At 43.5% G+C, this 21,644-nt stretch overlaps 1 protein-coding gene across 1 annotated transcript in view; it reads right to left on the bottom strand.

The window, feature by feature from the left end:
- The window catches only part of Habp4 (hyaluronan binding protein 4), a 27,723-nt gene that overhangs the window by 3,858 nt on the left and 2,221 nt on the right, over positions 1-21,644 (bottom strand). Inside the window, exons 2-6 of the mRNA XM_021215661.2 lie at positions 14,850-15,012; positions 10,765-10,923; positions 10,279-10,347; positions 8,655-8,738; positions 2,171-2,342 (exon numbers count right to left, since the gene is read on the bottom strand). Coding sequence (XP_021071320.1) covers positions 2,171-2,342; positions 8,655-8,738; positions 10,279-10,347; positions 10,765-10,923; positions 14,850-15,012 — 647 coding nt within the window. The remainder of the gene's footprint in view (positions 1-2,170; positions 2,343-8,654; positions 8,739-10,278; positions 10,348-10,764; positions 10,924-14,849; positions 15,013-21,644) is intronic.

Below are 21,644 nucleotides of genomic sequence, written 5' to 3'. Positions count from 1 at the left end.
AGCTCTTAACAGTGAATGGATCTTCTATCCCAAAGTTCCAAAGTCCTTCCACAGTCCTCCCCAATACATGGTCAGGTTGTCACAGGAATACCCCACTCTGCTGGTACCTGACTAATACACTAATCAAGCTCAGTGACTCAGCTAACTTGGTTACCTCAAATATTCCAATAGATCTCTGGAGCCAGGAAGATGGATCTGATGTGGTTTGAGGAATTGGCTTCTATTTTTACCTGTTTCCCAGCCTGACAGCACAGTGGTTTCACAGGAAGCTTTATCCTGTCTCTGGTGGAACATCCCAAAATTTATTAGTAAAGTGTCTTAGACTTTGAACTGACCAAATAGAGGACAGTGAGTATGCAGTGTCACCAGTCATGACTGGCCAAAGTACACCTGAAAACTGCCATGATGTAGATCTCAAAGGACCCATAAGTGATGGTCTTGGCAGGTGGTGCAGTCTTAAAGAGGTGAGGCATGGTAGAGGAAGTAGGTCTTTAGGCTGAGTCCTGGATAGAGAGAGACACTTGGACACGTGGCTGGTTTTGGCCACAGTCTGGCAAGCAAATAAGGTTTTCTGCCATCAACCTGAGGCTGAACCAAAGCTTTTCTCACTATAAATGGTCTCAGGCATTTTGCAACAGTGCTAGAAATCTAAGAAACTTCTGACTGCAAGTCAAGGAGTAATACCCAGCAGGGAAGACAATTGCTCATCACAGCCATCTGCATGGTTTCATGCTATGACTGACAACAGGAATTATTAAATTCTACACCTGGGTGCTTCGGAGTTCCTTTAACTTCAGCAACAAACAAGCAAATGCAATTAAATGACTTATACTTTTCCCTGGAATATTTCTTCGGGTGTCTGGTAAAAAGCCTGATGTTGGTCTCTGGAAAAGAACCACATTGGTAAAGTGCTTGCAGACTTGAGTTTGTATGTCCAATACTCAATTAAAAAGCTGACTGTGGCAGGGCACATCTATAGCCACAGCACCAGGGAGGCAAAGACAGTCTTCTTGGAACTGACTAGCCAGTCTAGTTGCATTGGTGAGTCTCAGGTTCACTGAGATCTTGTCTCAGAAAATAAAAGTGGAGAGTGACAGGGACACGTGCACACACACAGGGATAGAGCTGTATAGAAAACATGCAGAGGAGGCTGGAGAGATGGCTCAGTGGTTAAGAGCACTGACTGCCCTTCTAAAGGTCCTGAGTTCAAATCTCAATAACCACATGGTGGCTCACAACCATCCCTTAAAAGATCTGACGCCCTCTTCTAGAGTGTCTGAAGACAGCTACAGTGTACTTATATATAAAAAATAAATAAAAAAGAAACCATGCAGAACAATAAGGCCTGTACAACACAAGTCCTTAATAATGCCTTCAGAACAGCTGTTTGTGGAATGGTATCTGACTGTGCTATCAGCAGGCCAGTTTCTAGAGCTGGGCAGAGGAAACAGGGCTATTTAAATACTATACAAGGCTGGGTAGTGGTGGCGCACGCCTTCAATCCCAGCACTCAGGAGGCAGAGGCAGGCAGATTTCCTAGTTCGAGGCCAGCCTGGTCTACAGAGTGTTGTTCCAGGACAACAAAGGGATCACAGATTTTATGCTCCCAGCTATTGCTTCAACTAATCAGCTGACCCATTGGAAGATAAGCAATTATGGTGGTCCACACCTCAGGGTGCTGAAGCAGGAGGATAGTGAGTTTTATACCAGACCAGGCAACATACTAAAGTCTAAAACCAAAGAACCTGAGAGGATTGCATTCTAATCAAAAGGCAGAGTCAGTACTATGTTGAAAACATCTCCTCTGTGCCTCTTTCACTAAGAGGCCAAACTTTCAAGGCTGGCAGAGAAAGTGTAGTACTTGACAGTCCACATGCCAAGTTCTATTCCTTCCCATCATCCTTGATGAAGCTCGAACAGAAACAAGAATGCCAATGCAGGCCAGCAAGATGGCTAAGTGGGTACCAAATCTGATGACTTCAGCTCTATTCCTGACAACCCCAAGTTCGCCTTTGACATGTACTACCCAAATACAAAATAAATGTTTTTGGTGGTGGGGAGGGGAGAACAAGAATGCCAAATAACAAGGTCCTATTTCCACACCCACTGAGACTGGACTACTATGTGCCTGATGAGGTCGACAGTACAGACTCCCCTGAGACAAGCTTACATCGTCTCTGAATCTGGACTTGTGGATCACCACTGCCTTGGAAGGAACTGTGGACTCCGGCTTCCGGATATTGAACTCAGGCTTTGGTCTGGTTTGTTCTTGAAGGTTTTTCCACTCATCTAAGGTCATCTCTTGGACTTGGTTTTCCTCTTCTACTTCCAACTCAGGAACTCTGTAAGGATACATAGTCATTAGAAAGACATATTTTTTTTTGGCTGATGGGACCAGATGTCTACTTCAGAAAAGCAAGTTATACTTTTGTGAGACTGTACTGTACATGTAAATAAGGTTAAGCCCTCGGGGTCAACGTCTTGTGTGTTATCTCTACCATCCTATGCCTTCGCTGCAAACTGGAGGAACATTCTGTGCTCCAAAATAGTCTGAGGAAATGTCATCAGCCAGTGTCATCTCCATCACACTGCACCACCATATACCCTTCCTGAAGGCAGATGGACAATATGATAACTGTGGGAGAAAATAAGAGATACTGTGGACACAAGGTAATAGGGAACCACCGACAGAAGTCTTAAAGCAGTGGGTCACAGTGCACATTTTTATAAATCTCTTTCGTTGGTTCTAAAAGAAAAAAAATTGTATTTCAGGCTTTTTCCAGGCCCATGCCCCAAGCCTCTTCCTTATCATGCCATTTTTTTCCACATTTGTCTGTTAACTTCATCATGAGAACCTGTTGAAACAGTTTTCATGTTTTCCTCTTCTCTGACTCATGATTTTAAGTGAGGTTTTAGTGATTTATTTTATGTACACTGGTGATTTGACTTAATGTATGTCTGTATAAGGGTGTTGGATCCCCTGGAACTGGAGTTACAGACAGGTGTGAGCTGCCATGTTGGTGCTGGGAATTGAACTGGGGTCCTCTGGAAGAGCAGCCAGTGTTCTTAACCACTGAGCCAACTCTCTAGCCCTCTGAAATTTTAGTTGTAGACTTTTTTTTTTTTTTTTTTTTGTACTGTGAGTGGAGCTCAGGGACTCCCATGTGCTAATAAGCAAGTGTTCTAGCCCCATCCTAGCTAACAATTCGAAATGTTTAAAGCAGGCTGAAGAGATGGCTCAGAGGAATTAGGAGGACCTGAGTCCAAATCCCCAGCATCTTGTGCCCTCTTCTGACTTCTACAGGTATTGCATACAGATATATGTGAAGCAAGATAACACAAGTTAAAAGCTTTTCAAATGTCCACTATCATTAGTTGTCAAGAGAAATGTGGCTCAACCCACAGGGAGTTACACCATTCCACATCCAATGGTCAGCTAGTATCAAAAAGTCTTTCAGGGTCTGGAGAGATGGTTTATCAGTTAAGAGCACTTGCTGTTCTTGCAGAAGACTTTGAGTTTGGGTCTTAGCATCCACTTGGTGGCTCACAAGCAGCTGTAGATTTGATTCAAAGGAATCTACTGCTCTTTTTTGGTACCACAGGTACCAGGAATTCTTGTGGTGCACACACATACACACACACACACACACACACACACACACACACACACAGAGAGAGAGAGAGAGACAGAGAGAGACAGAGAGACAGAGGCAAAACATTCATACATGTAAAACAATCATTTTTACAAGAAAAAAAAAGGGGGAGTGTTTTTAAAGGCAATTAAGTGCTGACAAAGATGTCAAAAATTGGAACCTGGATAGGAGATGTGATGTATCAACTTAGAAAGTCTGGGGACTGGAGAGATGGCTCAGTGGTTAAGAGTACTGTCTGCTCTTCCAGAGGACCTAAGTTCAATTCCCAGCAAACGTATGGTGGCCCACAACCATCTGTATTGGGATCTGGTGCTCTCTTCTGGTATGCAAGTGTACATGCAGATAGAGCACTCGAGAAGAGAAGAGAAGAGAAGAGAAGAGAAGAGAAGAGAAGAGAAGAGAAGAGAAGAGAAGAGAAGAGAAGAGAAGAGAAGAGAGAAAAGAAAAGAAAAGAAAAGAAAAGAAAAGAAAAGAAAAGAAAAGAAAAGAAAAGAAAAGAAAAGAAAAGAGAAACAGTCTGGTCTTCAAATTTTTACAGAGTCAGGTATAGTGGCTCACATCTTTAATCTCAGACCTAGGCAGGCAGAGACAAGTGGATTTCTATGAGTTTGATGCCATTCTGGTCTACACATCAAGCCCTAGGACAGCTGGGACTACATAGCAAGTTCCAAGACAGCCTACATAGAGATCTTGTCTCAAAAAATTTCCCCCCTGGGGACGAGATGACTTAGTGGTTAAGAGCACTGGCTGCTCTTCCAGAGCATGTGGAACCACATGGCAATTCATAGCTGTCTGTAACTCCAGTTCCAGGGGATCCAACAACCTTATACAGACATACATGTAGTCAAATCACCAATGTGCATAAGACTAAAATGAAAAGAAATTATTAAATTTTCTGACAGTTCATATATGATCCAGGAGTTTCGTACCTGAGAGAAATGAGAACGTGCATCCCTATCAAACACATACATGAATGTTTACAGTGGCTATGCACAGCAGTCTCAAACTAGAAACTACTAGCATGTCTGTCACCTGACAAGTAGATAAACAAAACAGGGATTTTAAAATGTAGGCCATAACATGACAGAAATTTGGAAACATGGCAAGTGAAATAACCCAACGTGTCTTTTCTGTGTAAGATTCCATTTATATGAACTCAGAAGAGGCAAGCGCAGAGACAAAACAGTTCAGTGTAGTAGGTGCCCTCAAACACCAGCACACTGATGAGCAATTCAGCCACTGCCAGAACACAAGGGAAGGATGGGTGTGACACACCAGTAAACTGGCTAAGTTGGAAGAATAAGCATGCATTTCAGGTTGTTCACTAAAACACTGGCTTACAGGACTTTAAGCTCTTCCATCAAGTTCTAAGCCTAGGAGGTGAAGGTTCACTGTGGCAGAATGGGGAAAGCCCCAATGTCAAATCAATCAGCCAGAGCTGGGGTGGCAGGCCATCGATCGTATCAAAGAGTGGAATTTTTAAACCATCAAAAATGACACAACTGCTGGGAGATTTCTGTGATTTTAAAGTCTGACAGAGCCACAGAAACAAGAGCTCTCCCTGAAGAGTCCTACATAACTCACTTTCCCAGCTCATAGAAATGAGTGCGTCTGTGACTTTAGTTAATGCAGTCTAAATAGGCACGTTAACTGTGAATCCTATTTTAAAAACACATTCTTAGTTGTTTTGAGCAGTAAATTCACAGCTGTCACAACTGTCAGTCACTGTCACTCTTGTAAAAGATGACACTGGCAGATATTTACATAGCATCCATGTTTTGGGCTCCTCTCTAGGGGACCCTTCCCTCTCTCCTATTTGTAGATGGGAACATAGCTGAGCAAAAAACACAGCCCTCACAACTCCAGCAGATTATTCCTATTAACAAATGAGGGCAGATTAAATAACTGTATCAAACTGGCTCAGTCTACTCTGGCAGCTGAAGGGGGAGAAAGGGAGAATCAGCAGCAGGGTGAAGGGCAAGAATTCAGCAAACAGGGAAGCAAGCCTATGACTGCCGGGGGTGGGGGTGGGGGATGAGTCCTGAACAGTCAAACTTGAGGGTCCTATTGGGGCCAGGCCATTCAGGACTGTGCATATCACGATAAAAGCAGGGAAGAAACAAAGGCACTGAAGGGGTTGGAGAATGGGACATTCAGAATGCCCATGTGACAGCTACTCTGGTGCAGAGAGAGTGCAGAGGCTCAGGAGCTGCAGTGACAGCTGGACGACAGAAGTTTAGGCTGTGTTGGTGACAGAGTTGAGTAGAGGCACAGTGAACGCCTGAATTGGGGGTAGGAGAGGACTGAAAACTGGACTTCCAAGGGAGACTTACAGGTTTCTGCTTGGGGAAGCTGATGAATGAGCGATGATGCTGTTCCGAAACACAGACACCTGCTGAGGCCCAGGGATTTGTTGGGAAGTAGGCAAGAAGCTCAGTCATGCTGAGCATGAGATATCAGTGGGGAAGCAGGCATAGGTATGCAGGAGACAGACACTCAGACCTCGGACTCGGGTTGAAAGATGAAGGCAAAGCTCTGTATTTTGGTGTCAGAACATACATGACAATTTGAGAGCGGGATACATAAGATCACATAAAGACGGAGAAAGAGAACAGGCCTGAGGCAAAACTCTTTAAGAGTTTCAAAGGAGATGCTCAAGGCAGGGGGAACCCAGAGCGCAGTTAGCCAAAGGGCTGAGCTTAAGTCGATACAGATCTAGATTGAAGTGGCCACTAGGTCCGGTGAGGTGAGGGGTAAGTATTCAGAGGGTGATGACAGCACAAAGCAGGCCTGGGGTTATAGAAACAAGTGATGGAGGAATGAATACAGTCCCATGCGGGGTTAAGGGGAGACTTTAACATGAGACTGAATACACTCAAACTGTCCAGAAGACTAGAGCTGGGGAAAAAGACATGTGCAAACTGAGGGTTGAGAAGGTCAGTGGGAATGACCCCAAACTGGAAGAGGTGGGAGAGGAGATGGTGCCATGCTCTGACTCTGGGAACAGAAAACCATCAACTTCCCATCTGAGCAATTTCCATGAGGTGTGGCAATGATGTGGGGAAGTACTGTCAAGGTCGTAGAGAATCCATGAAGTAGTGATGCTGGACAATGCTGACTTTTCATCTCAGAAAACTGGCAATCAGGACGTTACCAGACGCTACCGAGGGGGCTAGAGAGATGGCTCAGAGGTTAAGAGCACTGACTGCTCTTCTGGAGGTACTGAGGAGTTCAGTTCCCAGCAACCACATGGTGTAGCTCACAACCACCTGTAATGGGATCCGATGCCCTCTTCTGGTGTGTCTGAAGACAGCGACAGTGTGCTCACATATATAAAAATAAATAAATCTTTAAAACAACAACAACAACAACAAAAAAGATGTTATCAAGTGGCTAGTGAGATGGCTCAGTGGGTAAAGCTGCTTGTTACATAAGCCTAGTGACCTGAGATTGAGCCCTAGAACCCACATCAAGATGGAAGGGGAGAACCAACTCTACAAAGTTGTTCTCTGATCTCCGCATGCAAGTGCGATGCATATACACACATAATGGTAATAAAGTAAACAAAACAAACCAAAACAAAAACCTTTATAAAAATTCCAGGCATCCTGCCTTGTGACTTGCTTGGCTGTGGATTCTGACAGGGAGAAGGCTGAGTGAAGAATTATCCAGGAGGTGGCTCTGCCTTAAGAGACAAAGCCAGGACACAGGAGGGTCCTAAGAGTTCACTGGCTAGCCAGCTCAGCTAAGATACTGAGCTCTCATTTGTGAGAGACCCTGGCTCATTCACAGGGAAAGGAGGCTTGGCTTACAGCTTAAGTGTGCTAGATATGGAGTGGATAGAGATCGTTTCATAGAGATGGAAAAAAAAAAAAAAGGAAGACAAGAATAAAGAGACAAGGGGCTGGAGAGATGGATCAGTAGTTAAGAGCACTGACTGCTCTTCCAAAGGTCCTGAGTTCAAATCCCAGCAACCACATGGTGGCTTACAACCATCTGTAATGAGATCTGATGCCCTCTTCTGGTGTGTCTGAAGACAGCTACAGTGTACTTAGGTGTAATAATAAATCAAGAAAAATAAATTGAAATAAAAAAAAAAAGAATAAAGAGACAAGAGCAAGGCAGAAGAGGTAAGGGGCAGAGGACACATTTAAATTTAATATACAATCATTAAAAACAAAAAACCTATCAGATTAATTAGTTTGATGATTATCCATTAACAAATAAATAGGATCAACCCAGTGTGATATTAGAAAGGTCTAGGGAGATAGCTCAGTGGGTTAAGAATGCTTGCTCCAGCTGGGAATGGTGGTACACACCTTTCATTCCAGCACCAGGGGGGCAGAGCCGGGTGGAGCTCTGAGTTCGAGGCTGGCCTGGTCTACATACTGAGAGTTATAGGACAGCCAGGGTACATAGAGAGACCCTGTCTTTTTTTGAGAGTACTTGAAGGACAGAGTATGAATGTCCAACACCCACGTAGAAAACTAGCCCTGGGGAGTGGAGATGGAGGATCCTGAGAGTTCACTGGCTAACTCAGCTTAGCGTGAGATTGTGAACTTTCATTTGTAAGGGACCCTGTCTCAAGGCAATAAGGTACAGAACCATATAGGAAGATACCTGGGGGTGGGTGATGGGGGCATCCTCGTGGAGACAGGGCGGGGTGGGGAGGAGGTATGGGACATGGAACAGTTGGAGGGTGGACTGGGAGGGGAATAAAATTTGGAGTGTAAAAAAATAAATTAATAACTAAAAGATTAAATAAAAAACAAGATTATCTGGTATCCTTCTCTGGCCTCCACATTCACACAAACACAAATGCATACATACATACATACACACACACACACACACACACAGAGGACTTTGTGCTCAATAAACATAATGTCCAATCTTACAGAGAGAGAGAGAGAGAGAGAGAGAGAGAGAGAGAGAGAGAGAGAGAGCGCATTAAGAGTCATTATGAGAGAGAACCCATGGGCAGAAGAAGCAGCTCCCTACTTGGCTGCAGACTCCTCATCCAGGGCGCCCTGGCACTCCTCCATCATCGAGGTCTCTTCCATGGGTGCAGGTAGCTCTGTATCACTGAAAAGCATCAAGAACATCCATCACACAATTCTCATACCCTCCAATCAATGCCCTTAGTTAAGGCCAAGGAAACACATTTTAGGCCCCGCTTCTTAAGGGCAAACCCTCGAAGGGACTACATCCACATCACAGGGAAAGAAAGGAGTCAGGGATGCCCAAAAATGTTATTTCAAAAAATGTCAAAGGTAAATACATGAAAGTTAAAAACAGATGATAATGATGGGGGAGGGGGGTTGCAGAGAATCCAAACAATTATTATACTGGAGAATTCCTGCTTTTTGTTTTTTGTTGTTGTTGTTTATTACTTTGTATATATCTTATTTTTGAGGAAAGGTCTCAATCAGTGTGCAGTCTTTGGGCTTAGAACTCAATGTATAACACCAGAATAGTCTCAAACTCAGAGTAATCTACCTTCCTCTGCAATACTTCCTCCCTCCAAGTGCTTGGGATCAAAGGTGTGTGCTAGCTACCATGCTTGGCAAGAATTCCATCTTTTATTTTTTTTTTGAGGTTTATTTTATGAGCAGAAGTAATGAGTTCACTGACCATATGGGTCAAACAGTGAGACTCTGTCTCAAAAAAATTACATTCTGGGGTGTGCAAATGTGCCACACTATAGGCTTAAAATAATGAACATAGACGTGGTCATCTATCAAGTATTACTTAGCTAAAATTAAGAGAAAATAATAGAGCAGACCTAGGGGCTTGGTACGGTGGCATATGCTTTTAATTGGGAGATAGAGACAGGATGATCTCCAAGAGTTCTGGACTAGCCTGGTCTATATAATGAGTTCCAGACTAGGCAGGCTATGCTTTGAGACTTACAAATAAAATAAGTGCATAAACAAATAGACTTTTAAAAACAGTTTTGAGGGCTGGAGAGATGGCTCAGTGGTTAAGAGCACTGACTGCTCTTCTGAAGGTCCGGAGTTCAAATCCCAGCAACCACATGGTGGCTCACAACCATCTGTTACAAGATCTGACACCCTCTTCTGGAGTGTCTGAAGACAGCTACAGTGTACTTAAATATAATAAATAAATAAATCTAAAAGAAAAAAAAGAAAATGTATGAAAAATAAATTAATTAATTAATTTTTTAAAAAAAAAAAAAGCTTTCTCCTGGGCTGGAGAGATGGCTTAGTGGTTAAGAGCACCGACTGCTCTTCCGAAGGTCCTGAGTTCAAATCCCAGCAGCCACATGGTGGCTCACAACCATCCATAATGAGATCTGACGCCTTCTTCTGGTGCATCTGAAGACAGCTACAGTGTACTTAGATATAATAATAAATAAATCTTTAAAAAAATAAAAATAAAAGCTTTCTCCTGACTCAGTCAATCCCAGGTATGTACATGCATACATTTCATATGTACGTACATACATTTTGTATGTACACACACACACAAAGTTAGCCTTACTAAACCACAACCCACATCCATTCTACTTGACAGACACAACCAGAGAGAACATTTTTAAGCTAAGGTTTAGAGACTCCCCACTCCACAGCAGGCTCTCAGAGGAAACATCCTTGCGCCTTACCTAGTGTCTTTACCTGATCCCCAGGGGCGAATGACACAGCCACCCATACTGTCCTCCATTCTGTTTGCTCTGGAGAAACAGAATATTCATGTTAACTTGAGGTAGAGGCTGCTCCTCATCAGTCTCCCAGTCAGAGAACACTGCCCCAGGGTCTGCAGAGAAGGCTCAGTGCATACTGCTCTGACAGAGGATCTGAGTTTAACTTCTCGTTCTCACATCAGACAACATACAACAGTCTATAACTCAAGCACCAGGGGATCCGACATCATCTTCTGGCCTCTGTGCACAGCTCATGCACATTGTAGCCTGAACCCACTCACCCACCCACACATCACACATTACACACAGATATGCACAGTATTTTAAAAAAGTAAATCTCTGAGGAAATAAAATCCTGCTCCACAGGAATGACAGCACACTCCCATGAAGTTGATCATCAACAGGCACAAAATCTAAAGTGGAGACAGCACAGGCAAAGGAGCTTACTTATCATTGCTACTGTATCTTTCAAAGTCTCGTTTCCCTCTTTGGTCAAAGGAGTCAAAAGCTCTGTTCCCAGGACCGCCTCGGCCTCTGCTCCTCAGGCCTCCTCTGGGGCCTCCACGTCCTCTCAGTGGTCTGTCTCGATCAAACCTGTCAACTGGTCTGGGAAAAGATGGCTATCATGAAATGTGGTGAAATGCACTTAAAAGGTCTGAAGCCTTTTTGGAAAAAAACAAAAAACAAAACAAAAAACAAACTAGAAGGCAGCCATGGTGGTAGTTCATCAGAAAGCATGGTAGCTTGACTAGACTAACAGCTAACCACTGAGCACCCCGTTCCTGGCACTGTTCTGAGCACTGTACATACAGCATGTGAATTCTCACAACCAAGCTTAGTACACAGAACTGCTGCTAAAGAGATTCGAACCAGAAGCAGCATTGAGGGGGATTTGCCAGAGGTCACACAGGTGCCAGGCAGGGAGAGTGGGCCCTAGTTCTCACCTGGTGGTGCCTCGGTCATCTGTACAGCCTAATTTCTTCATTTACATATAATGACTACGTTAGTTAAATGTGAAGGTTCTTTCCTGTCTTGGTACTAAATGTTTAATTTGGGAATACTTTGTATAAGAGAAAAGGTTCAGTTTTAAAGCTTGTCCCTCCAAATCTCTCTCATAGAAACATGGCCAAAGGTGGTATTTGGTGGTATTTGGTTCATTAACATATTGAACCTTCCTTCTTCTACCCTGTGACTTCACACAAATGCCCAAAGACAGTGAAGACTTCGGTGTTCTTTTTTTTTTTTTAAAGATTTATTTTTTATTATATGTAAGTACACTGTAGCTGTCTTCAGACACTCCAGAAGAGGGCGTCAGATCTTGTTACGGATGGTTATGAGCCACCATGTGGTTGCTGGGATTTGAACTCTGGACCTTTGGAAGAGCAGTCGGGTGCTCTTACCCACTGAGCCATCTCACCAGCCCGACTTTGGTGTTCTTAAGAATTATTTTATTTCAGTTTCTGTGTATGCCTGTGTGAGTCTCTATGTATGTAAACATGCCTATGTGGGCCCTTGGAGGCCAGGACAGGGCATCAGGGCTCCCCCTGGAGCTGGAGGTACAAGCAATTGTGAGCTGCCTGTAAGTGTGCTGGAAACTAAACTCGGGTCCTCAGGAAGAACAGCAAGTTCTCTTATCTGCCAAGCTATCTCTGCAGCTTGACACACTAATTTCTTAATAACTGTGTGTACAGGGAGTTCAGTTAAGTTCATTAGAGGCCTAATGGAAAGCTACTGCTTGGCTGAGAGGAACACCTGCACCCGCGGTCCATGCACGCCAACATGGCATGACTATTCTCTGCATCTGATCCTGGTTCAGTCAACCCCTTACATTTAGGATGTGGCTTCTGAGGGAAAACATGCTCTGCCTGGACAGATCCTTGTCAAACTAGCCTAGACCAGAGCCACCCCAACTCTCTGTCTCTGTTTTTCATCTGTAAGTTGACAGGGCTGAATTAGACTATTTTAAGATAACAGATATTTTGTAATTCTGTCTAGTAACTTGTATCAAGAAATTCAAAGTAGCTGGGCAGTGGTGGAGCTGGCTTTGATCCCAGTGCTCAGGAGGCAGAGGTAGGTGGATCTCTTGAGGCCAGTCTGGTCTACAGTTCGAGTTCCAGGAGCAGCCAGAGATGCACAGAGAGACCCAGTCTTGAAAAACAATCAAACAAAAGAAATTCTAAGTGAGTGCCCTTTAATTCAAATAAGCAAAAAAAGATGTGGGAGATTAGTGACAAACCAAGCCAACAACACTGGTTAGTCACTGTGGGTCTAAAGCTCCCTGACCCTGATTTTGTCTGTTTTTATTCAATCAGTGCCCATTCAACCGTATAAAGCCTACTGCTGAGCCAAGCACAGGCCAAATGGCACTAAGCAAGTGTAACATGACACTTCCAGATAATGGGTCACAATACAGCCACTGAGAACAGGTCTTCCATCATGTGCATTAATATACAACCAGAAACACTGAGCAAACACTGCTTATCATAGGGGACGGGATGGGGGGAAAGGGAACCCTCATGTGTGTCAAGAAGAAATAAAAGTGTATAGAATGGTCAGTGTGTAGGCACTACCATCTGCTGTAGTTTGAATGAAAATGGCCCTATAGGATTCTATGTTTGAATGATTGGTCCTTAGTTGGTGGAACTGTTTGGGAAGAAGTAGAAGGTGCAGGAAGGTTTAGGAGGTGTGGCCCTTGTTGAAGGTGTTAAGTCATGGGTGTGGGCTTTGAGGTTTCAAAAGCTGTGGGACCATGAAAGGTAGTGTGGTTCCCAGTTGAGCTAAGGCTAGAAGCCCTGGAGACCCTGAGGGGACTGTAGGAGCTTTGCCTGCTCCTGGGCACCAGGCCCCTGTCACTAGCCGCAGCCCACCACAGATCTGTGGCCATCAGCCACCTGAGTCCCTCCACGTGTAGAGAATGTGTGGTCATGTAGGCTCAGGAGAGATCTCCGTGCTAATGAGGTGCATAGAGACCTGGAGGGCTTAGACTAGACATTTCCTCCATGCAAAAGGTATTTAACCTCAGGCCCACCCTGAGAAGTGGAGCATGGTTTTACACATCCACTTTCTGCCATGACAATAAATGCCTTAAAACCATGGACTGCCTCTTCTCATCGGGATCCACTGTAGGGAGCCATGGAGAAAGCCTTCATCTACAATGCTGCTGTCTAGTCTCCCGTAGAAGGTCTCTCTGAGCTCCCTGCCACAATTGCCAAGGACTCATCCCTCCGGACCAGCCAGACCTCCCTGCTTCTTCCCCCTGGCCCTGGGCTAGATCCAGCCCGAGGGCTCCCACTCCATTCTCAGCTCTTCCACCATGGTGTCAGGATGTCCAAGAGCCTTAGAACCAGATGGTCTTGGCCTCTTCACAGGCCTGGGGACTCCCAAGCCAGCTCTGGCTGGTCCTGTGCCTTAGACTACACTTCCCCACCACCGGGGCAGTGTCCTGGAGCTTCCTTCCCTACAGCCCAGCATCCACCTCCCTGAACAGCCATGCCCTGTGGCGCGACAGGGGGCCCACAAACCCTACAAAAAACCCTTATTATCCCATTGCTGTCCATCTCAGCCTTGTGGTTGTGGATCAGATGTGAGCTCTCAGCCATTCTGCTACTGCTTCAACACCACGCCTGCCTGCCTGCCTGCCTGCCTGCCTGCCTGCCTGCCTGCCTGCCTGCCTGCCTGCCTGCCTGCCTGCCTGTTCCTGCCATACTTTCCAACACAATGGTCATAGATTCATACTCTGAAACCTTAGGGCTTAGGTGTTGTGGTCAGGTGTCTCTTCACAGGAATAGAAAAGTAACCGAGACACAATTTTACCACCTCAGTAGATCAATAGGTGGGAAAATGGGCCAAAGCCTGAAAGATGATCATCTCTGGTGGCAAGATAGGTTGGGTGTTTGTTTGTTTATTTGTTTTTCACATTTTTTTTATTTATTATGTGTGTGCATGCACACCACAGTGTACATGAGGTGGTCATGGGACAGCTGCTAAGTCTCATCATGATTATATCCCTAAGCCCAAAATTGGTTTAAATTAAAAAATGGTTAAAAATGGTTAAAATTACTGGCTGCTCTTTCAAATTGACCTGAGTTTGATTTCCAGCACCCACATGGTGACTTGCAACCATCTGTCTCTCTAGTTCCAGGGGATCTGACACCTGCTTCTGGCTTCCATGGGCACCAGGCACTCGTGTGGTGTACACACATACATGCAGGCAAAATACACACAAACGTAAAAATGAAAGGTTTTCACACATACCCCCAAATACTTCTGTTCTTTGAACTTTGTGCATTGTAGCCAAGTCAACCACTGAGCTATACCCCAAGCCCCAATTAACTTTTAATTGTATAATCGTTTCCCGAACTAAAAAATAAGTAAGTGGCAGAGCCTTCTTGTTCTACTGAAGGTAACAGGACTTGTGACTTAGCTCTGCAAATTACTCTTAGGACTGCCATCACAGAAATGTCAGAAAGCCAACTGGTGACCTGGAAACCTCAGGGGCCCCGGCCACCCCAACGGAGGACTGAGATACATACTTTTCATCGGTAAACTTCTCCGCCGTCAAGTCAGCCTGTCTCTCAGTGTCATAGGGCCGGTATTCCCTGTAGGACCTTCGCTCTGCTCTATCAAGCACCACGTCTGTCCCCCTGTTGTCATTCCATCCTTGTTGCTCCCCTCTTCTAGGAGTCCGCTTCTGGCCTGCCAGGAGAATCAGAGCAAAGCTGAAACACAGCAGCCGTAGCAGCACAGGTACAGGGTGGGCACAAGGTTTAGAGTTTTCTACCAGAAACCAAAGTCACTGGAAAGTGGGGGTTTCCGAGAGAAATGGTTACTGCCTACTGCTGCCTTGTCTGCTAATTATAAGACTTTACCAAGTCCTAGAAATGACAGGGTTAACTCATGCAAACTACAGATTTAGAGAATGTTACTACAGAGCCTAGGCCAGCCTTGAACTGACCCACTTACCTAAGGGGCTACCATGTGTAGGGCTAGTTTTATTTATTTTTTTCCCCCAGTGCCTCTGTAACTGCTGTTAGGTATATTTTGCTGGATGTATGGTATTTCACAAACAGCTTAACAAGTAATAGTGATAAAGTCCATCTAAGGAAATTAAAGGATAAAAGCTGCACCTCAGACTACACTTTTAGAATCCCAGCATGCACCCAGATGTGGCCCATACCTTTCATCCCAGGCCACAGGAGGCAGAGGTAGATGGATCTCTGAGTGAGTTCTAGGATGCCAGGACTACACAGAGAAACCGGCCTTGAAAAACCAAAACCCAGCATTTCGGAGGCAGAGGCAGGCGGATTTCTGAGTTCGAGGCCAGCCTGGTCTACAGAGTGAGGTCCAGGATAGCCAGGTGATACAGAGAAACCCTGTCTCGGAAAAAAAAACAAAAAACAAAAAACAAAAAAACAAAAAAACCAGCCAAGCAAACACACACCCCCCCCCCTTCAACCAAATTAAGAAAGAATCCCAGCCATCAACCAACCAAGGGCGTCTAACACAAAAATGTTTGTTTTCACACAGGGGTGTGCATGACTGTTTGGATTTCCCTGCTTTTAAAGTATGTGTCACATTTATAAATGTCACACATTTACATATGTGACACCACCCACTGCACACATATTCCCTGACCCACTTATGAGGCAGCCATTATTGAAATAGGGTGAACTGGCTGGTTTTGTGTGTCAACTTGACACAGGCTGGAGGCATCAGAGGAAGGAGCCTCCGTTGAGAGAGTGCCTCTGGCTGTAAGGCATTTTCTCAATTTGCGATCAGTGAGACCCATGGTACATGCTGCCCTCCCTGGGCTGGAGGTCCTTGGTTCTATAAGAAAGCAAGCTGAGCAAGCCAGTAAGCAGCACCCCTCCACAGCCTCTGAATCAGCTCCTGCCTGCCAGGTTCCAGTCCTGCTTGAGTTCCTGTCCTGACTCCCAGTGGTGGACTGTGATCTGAAGAGTGAGCCAAATAAACCCTTTCCTCCTCAACTTGCTTTGTGGTCTTGCTGTTTCATCCCAGAGATGAAATGCTAAGACACAGGAGCCTTTTGTTCACTGAGGATAAACCCAGCCCAGCTGGGGCAGGGCTGCTGCCGACTCCTTCCCCTCCCCCTTTTTTCTCTTCTCTACTTTTTTGTCTTGTTTTTTGTTTTTCAAGACAGGGTTTCTCTGTATAGCCTTAGATGTCCTGCAACTAGCTATGTAGACCAGGCTGGCCTTGAACTCAGAGATCCACTTACCTCTGCTTCCTGATTGCTGAGATCAAAAGGGTGCATGTACCGCCACTGCCTGGCCCCGTTCTCAGCTTTTTATTTTTAGCTTTTTTTTTTTAATTTATTTATTATTATATGTAAGTACACTGTAGTTGTCTTCAGACACACCAGAAGAGGGTGTCAGACCTCATTATGAATGGTTGTGAGCCACCATGTGGTTGCTGGGATTTGAACTCAGGACCTTCAGGAGAGCAGGCAGTGCTTTTAACCACTGAGCCGTCTCTCCAGCCCTATCTGTAGCTTTTTAAACACACAAGTTTTAAGCTATCTGACATTGTAGTGTGTTGTGCAGAGCTTCACCACATCTTATGGTCCTCAAAACACTAGGTCAGCTTCTAGTCCAATGGCTTTCACTTTCTTAGCAGAACTTATTCTTTGCATTGATTTACAGTTATAAAAGGTTTAATTTCTTCAAATAGGTACATTTTTAACTGTTACATTCTTCTCATAGACAACATACATTTTATACATATAATGCATATATACACATACTCTTAGGAGGTACAAGCACATATATATTTCTGCAGTATTTCTTATTCTTTAAAGTCTGGCATTTATATATATTATCAGTTCTTATTTTGAGGCAATGATCATGTCTGTGATATCATTAACATAAAACTATACAGCTTATTACTTTTTATGCAGAGTAGATTTTTAGTGTTATAAACTACCCCACAAACCTAAACTTCAATCCCTGTCTCCTCTTTGAGACAGGGTTTCACTGTGTAGTCCTGGCTGGCCTGGAACTCCCTATGTAGATCAGGCTGGTCTCAAACTCACAAGAAATCTACCTGCCTCTTAGTGCCGGGATTAAAGATGTACACTGTTAGGCCTAGAAGCCTAACATTTTCAATATTACACGACTAAAAATATTTAAATACAATTTGTACTACTAAATGAGATTACAATCTAAGCTTGTGGTATGCTTAGACATCAAAAGATACCATAACTACATCATTTATTGGAAAAACTTATATTATCAAGAAACCAAAATTGGGTGCTAGAGATAGTTCAGTGGGCACAGTGCTTGTTGTGCAGGTCTGAGGGCCTGAGTTCAGATCCCCAGAACCTCACCTACAGAAGAGGCAAGGGCAAGGAAGCGTGCCTTTTAACACCAACACTCAGGAGGCTGAGAGAATCCATGGCCTCTAGATACATGGTAAGTTCTGGGTTTACTGAACGGTCATGTTTCTAGTGGGCTGGAGAGATGGAACAGTGGTTGGGAGCATGGGATGCTCTTCCAAAGGACCTGGGTTCAATTCCCAGCACCCATGTGGCCGCTCATAATTTAAGGGATCAGACACCGTCACACAGATATACATGCAAGCAAAACACCACTCAATGTAAAATAAAAATAAATCAGTAAAATTTTAGAAAAGATCCTGCCTCATAAAAACAAGGTGAAAAGACAGAAGATACCATTGACCTCTTGCTCACATTTACACATACACTTACACACACACATACATACACATACATTCAATACCTCTCTTTCACACACACATACACACACACACACATACACACATGCATTCAATACCTCTCTCTTTCTCTCTCCTCTCTCTCTCTCTCTCTCTCTCTCTCTCAAAACTGGAAGAGTTGACCCCAATATCTAAGGCTAAGGGAACATTACAGAAGAGGTAGAAAGACTAAGCCAGAGGACCAGGATGTCTGCTCTAAGGCAGAGTCTCTTCTAGACATGATAGGGATGCTGTAACCATGAAACTTCCATGGGAGTTGCACAATGACACCAGATGACATGCCAGTGTGGATGAGGTAAATCTCACAAAGCCCCACTCCTAGATAAAGAACTACAAGCAATCAATGGCCTCTGAGAGAGGGGGAATCAGCTTTCTCCAGGGACAAGCCCTCTTGATAGGTTAATCAATCCTAAGTGGCCAGCCCTAAATAAATGTACATTTGAGCAACAGTAAATGAATTTAGGAGAGAGAAAGAGAGAGAGAAAGAGAGAGGGAGTGTGTGTTTGTGTGTGTGTGTGTGTGTGTATGTAAAAATAATATAGAAGAGGTCATGAATCTCAGCAGGGGTAGGGGCACAGGAAGATTTGGGGGGGAGGAAAGAGGAGATTATGTAAATATGATACTCATATATGGAATTCTCAAAACTTTTAATCTAAATATATTGGAAGAGGCTTATGAAATACAAGGGATAAGTTATCATTCTGGAAATTAACAAGCTGAAAATGTAAAAAGGTCTATGACGGGCTAAAGAGATGGCTCAACAGTTAAGAACACTGACTGCTCTTCCAAAGGTCCTGAGTTCAAATCCCAGCAACCACACGGTGGCTCACAACCATCTGTAATGAGATCTGATGCCCTCTTCTGGTGTGTCTGAAGACAGCTACAGTGTACTCACATAGAGTAAATAAATAAATCTTTTTTAAAAAGGTCTATGACATCCTAGTCCTCAGCAGTCATTCCCACTTCTCCTCCTCAGTTTGAAAAAGAACTATCAGGGCTGGAACAATGGTTCAGCTATTAAGAGGACTGACTGCCCTTACAGAGGACAGTGTGACACACTAATGTGTGTCATGTGGTATGCATACATACATACATACTTACATACATGCAGGCAAACACTCATGTACTGGCTGGTTTTGTCAACTTGACACAAGCTGGAGTTATCACAGAGAAAGGAGCCTTTCTTGAGGAAATGCCTCCATGAGATCCAGCTGTAAGGCGTTTTCTCAATTAGTGATCAAGGGTGGAAGGGCCCATTGCAGGTGGGGCCATCCCTGGGCTGGTAGTCCTGGGTTCTATAAGCAAGCAAGCTGAGCAAGCCAGGCGAAGCAAGCCAGGGGAAGCAGGCCAGCATCTCTCCATGGCCTCTGCATCAGCTCCTGCCTCCAAGTTCCTGTCCTGACTTCCTTTGGTGATGAGCAACAATGTGGAAGTAGGTGTAAACTGAATAAACCTTTTCTTCCCCAACTTGCTTCTTGGTCATGATGTTTTGTGCAGGAATACAAACTCTAAGACAACTCATACACACAAAATAAAAATGTATTTTAAAAAAGAACTATTGGGGCTGGAGAAATGGCTCAGTAGTTAATTAAGCACTCTGAGGACCGGAGTTTGGTTCCCAGCAACCACATGGTAGCTCACAGCCATCTGTAACTTCAGTTCTGGGGATCTGATACCCTCTTCTGGCTTCTGTGGGCATTTTATTGTACATATACACACATTCAGGCAAACATGTTTACACATTTAAAAAAAAAACCAAGTCTTTCTTTTTAAGAAAAGAACTATTATTTTAATTAACTTTTGATTTTCTACTAGCAACTCAGATTTAAAAAAAAAAAACAAAAAACTATGTATCTCCATTCAGCTACAGAGTTGCTTAGGTGCTTTTTCTCATTTCTTTCTGCTTTCTCTAAGTTATTCCTAATTATATCAATTAAGTAAAATCTCTTCCAGGGCTCCTGTGTATAAAATGAAACTGTTAGATACAATTTATTATAATAATTATGAGTATCTTGCAAACAATACATTTTTCTAAAACCTCAAAACAAAGTAATCGGGAACAGATTTTTATTCCTCCACAACTTGGTTCTTAGGAGATCCAGATGCGGCTGTTAGCTTCTCTGTGCTGGATCAGCAGCTTGGAACAGGTGCTGCAGGTGCTGCATTTCTAGCCCTTTCTAGGAAAGATCTAGTCTACATGGTCTGATCGCTTCTCTAAAGCCCAGAGAGTTAACAGAATACAGTAACATTTATAGTTAAGATTTCCTATAAGACAAAGCTGAATGTTGGCTTATCCACCATAACCTTGAAAGTCTAGGGAAACAAGGATTAATTGGATGAATCAAGAACAAATTTTTTCTTGGGCAAGGCTCATCCAAGGGTTATCATTAGAAAGACATAGACACTAAAATAAATATATTTCCATGGGGAAAACAATGACTTCCACAGCATTTTGAGATCAGTAACTGTTTCTGTTACACAGCAAATGTGCAAGGTATTTGCCTACACTACACGTTCACTCAGGACATGCAACGTTTAATTTTTTTCCTGACTGCAGAAAAGCCTGGTCTTTCACATCAGTTAGTGCTCACAATGCCTCTGGAGTCTCTCTGTAGCCCACTAGATATATTTAGAACAGGAGCTACAGGTGTTAAACTCATGTACACTTGAAAAAAGAAATCTTGTTACAGAATTCTAATATCAACTTGGTCTCAAAAGTCAGAATGCCTACCTACACTGTGAACTGAAAAAGAAATAAAGTTCGAAGTATACTAGCTTACAATACCAAGTAGAGTATGTTGGGAAAGAAAGAAAAAGAAAGAAAGAAAGAAAGAAAGAAAGAAAGAAAGAAAGAAAGAAAGAAAGAAAGAAAGAAAGAGAGAGAGAGAGAGAGAGAGAAAGGAAGAAAGGAAGAAAGATAAGAGAAAGAAAGAAAGAAAGAAGAGAGAGAGAAAGAAAAAAGAAAAAAAAAAGAGCACTGTAGTTGTGTGCATGCATGTATGCACATGCAAGTGTGCCTGTGAGCCCAGAAGCCAGAGGGAAACCCTGAGTGTTCACCACCAAACAGCCCACCTTACTTTCTGAGACAGTGTCTCTCTCTGGAACTGCGGCTCATGGATTCAGGCAAAAATCTCAGATCCTCACGTTTTCAAGACAAACGTTTTCTGATTGATCTATCTCCCCAGCCCCACACTATGCTTTCATTACATAAATATATGCATATAAATGCATAGTGTTAATCATAAGAAAAATAAGGGACCCTTCTGCTAACTTAACTTCATACATTTTTTGAGATTGCTTGAAATTTCTGTAACAAGACCTGGGGGTTCAAGCTCATAGTAGATCACTTTGCAACATGAATAAAACCCTGGGTTCATCATAACAAAAATATTTTTAATTTTAAAAAAGCTAAAAATTAGCACTTCGGCCAGGTGTGGTGGTGCACACCTTTAATATCTCTGTGAGTTAGAGGATAAATTGGTCTACAAAGAGAGTCCCAGAACAGCACAGAGAAAGCCTGTCTCAAAAAAAAAAAAAAAAAAAAAAAAAAAAAAAAAAAAAAAAAAAAAAAAAAA

The sequence above is a fragment of the Mus pahari genome, chromosome 16 (genome assembly GCF_900095145.1).
Source record: "Mus pahari chromosome 16, PAHARI_EIJ_v1.1, whole genome shotgun sequence".
Classification (NCBI taxonomy): Eukaryota; Metazoa; Chordata; class Mammalia; order Rodentia; family Muridae; genus Mus; species Mus pahari.
Note: the sequence above shows the minus strand (reverse complement) of the source record. Positions and strands in the feature narration are given on the sequence as shown.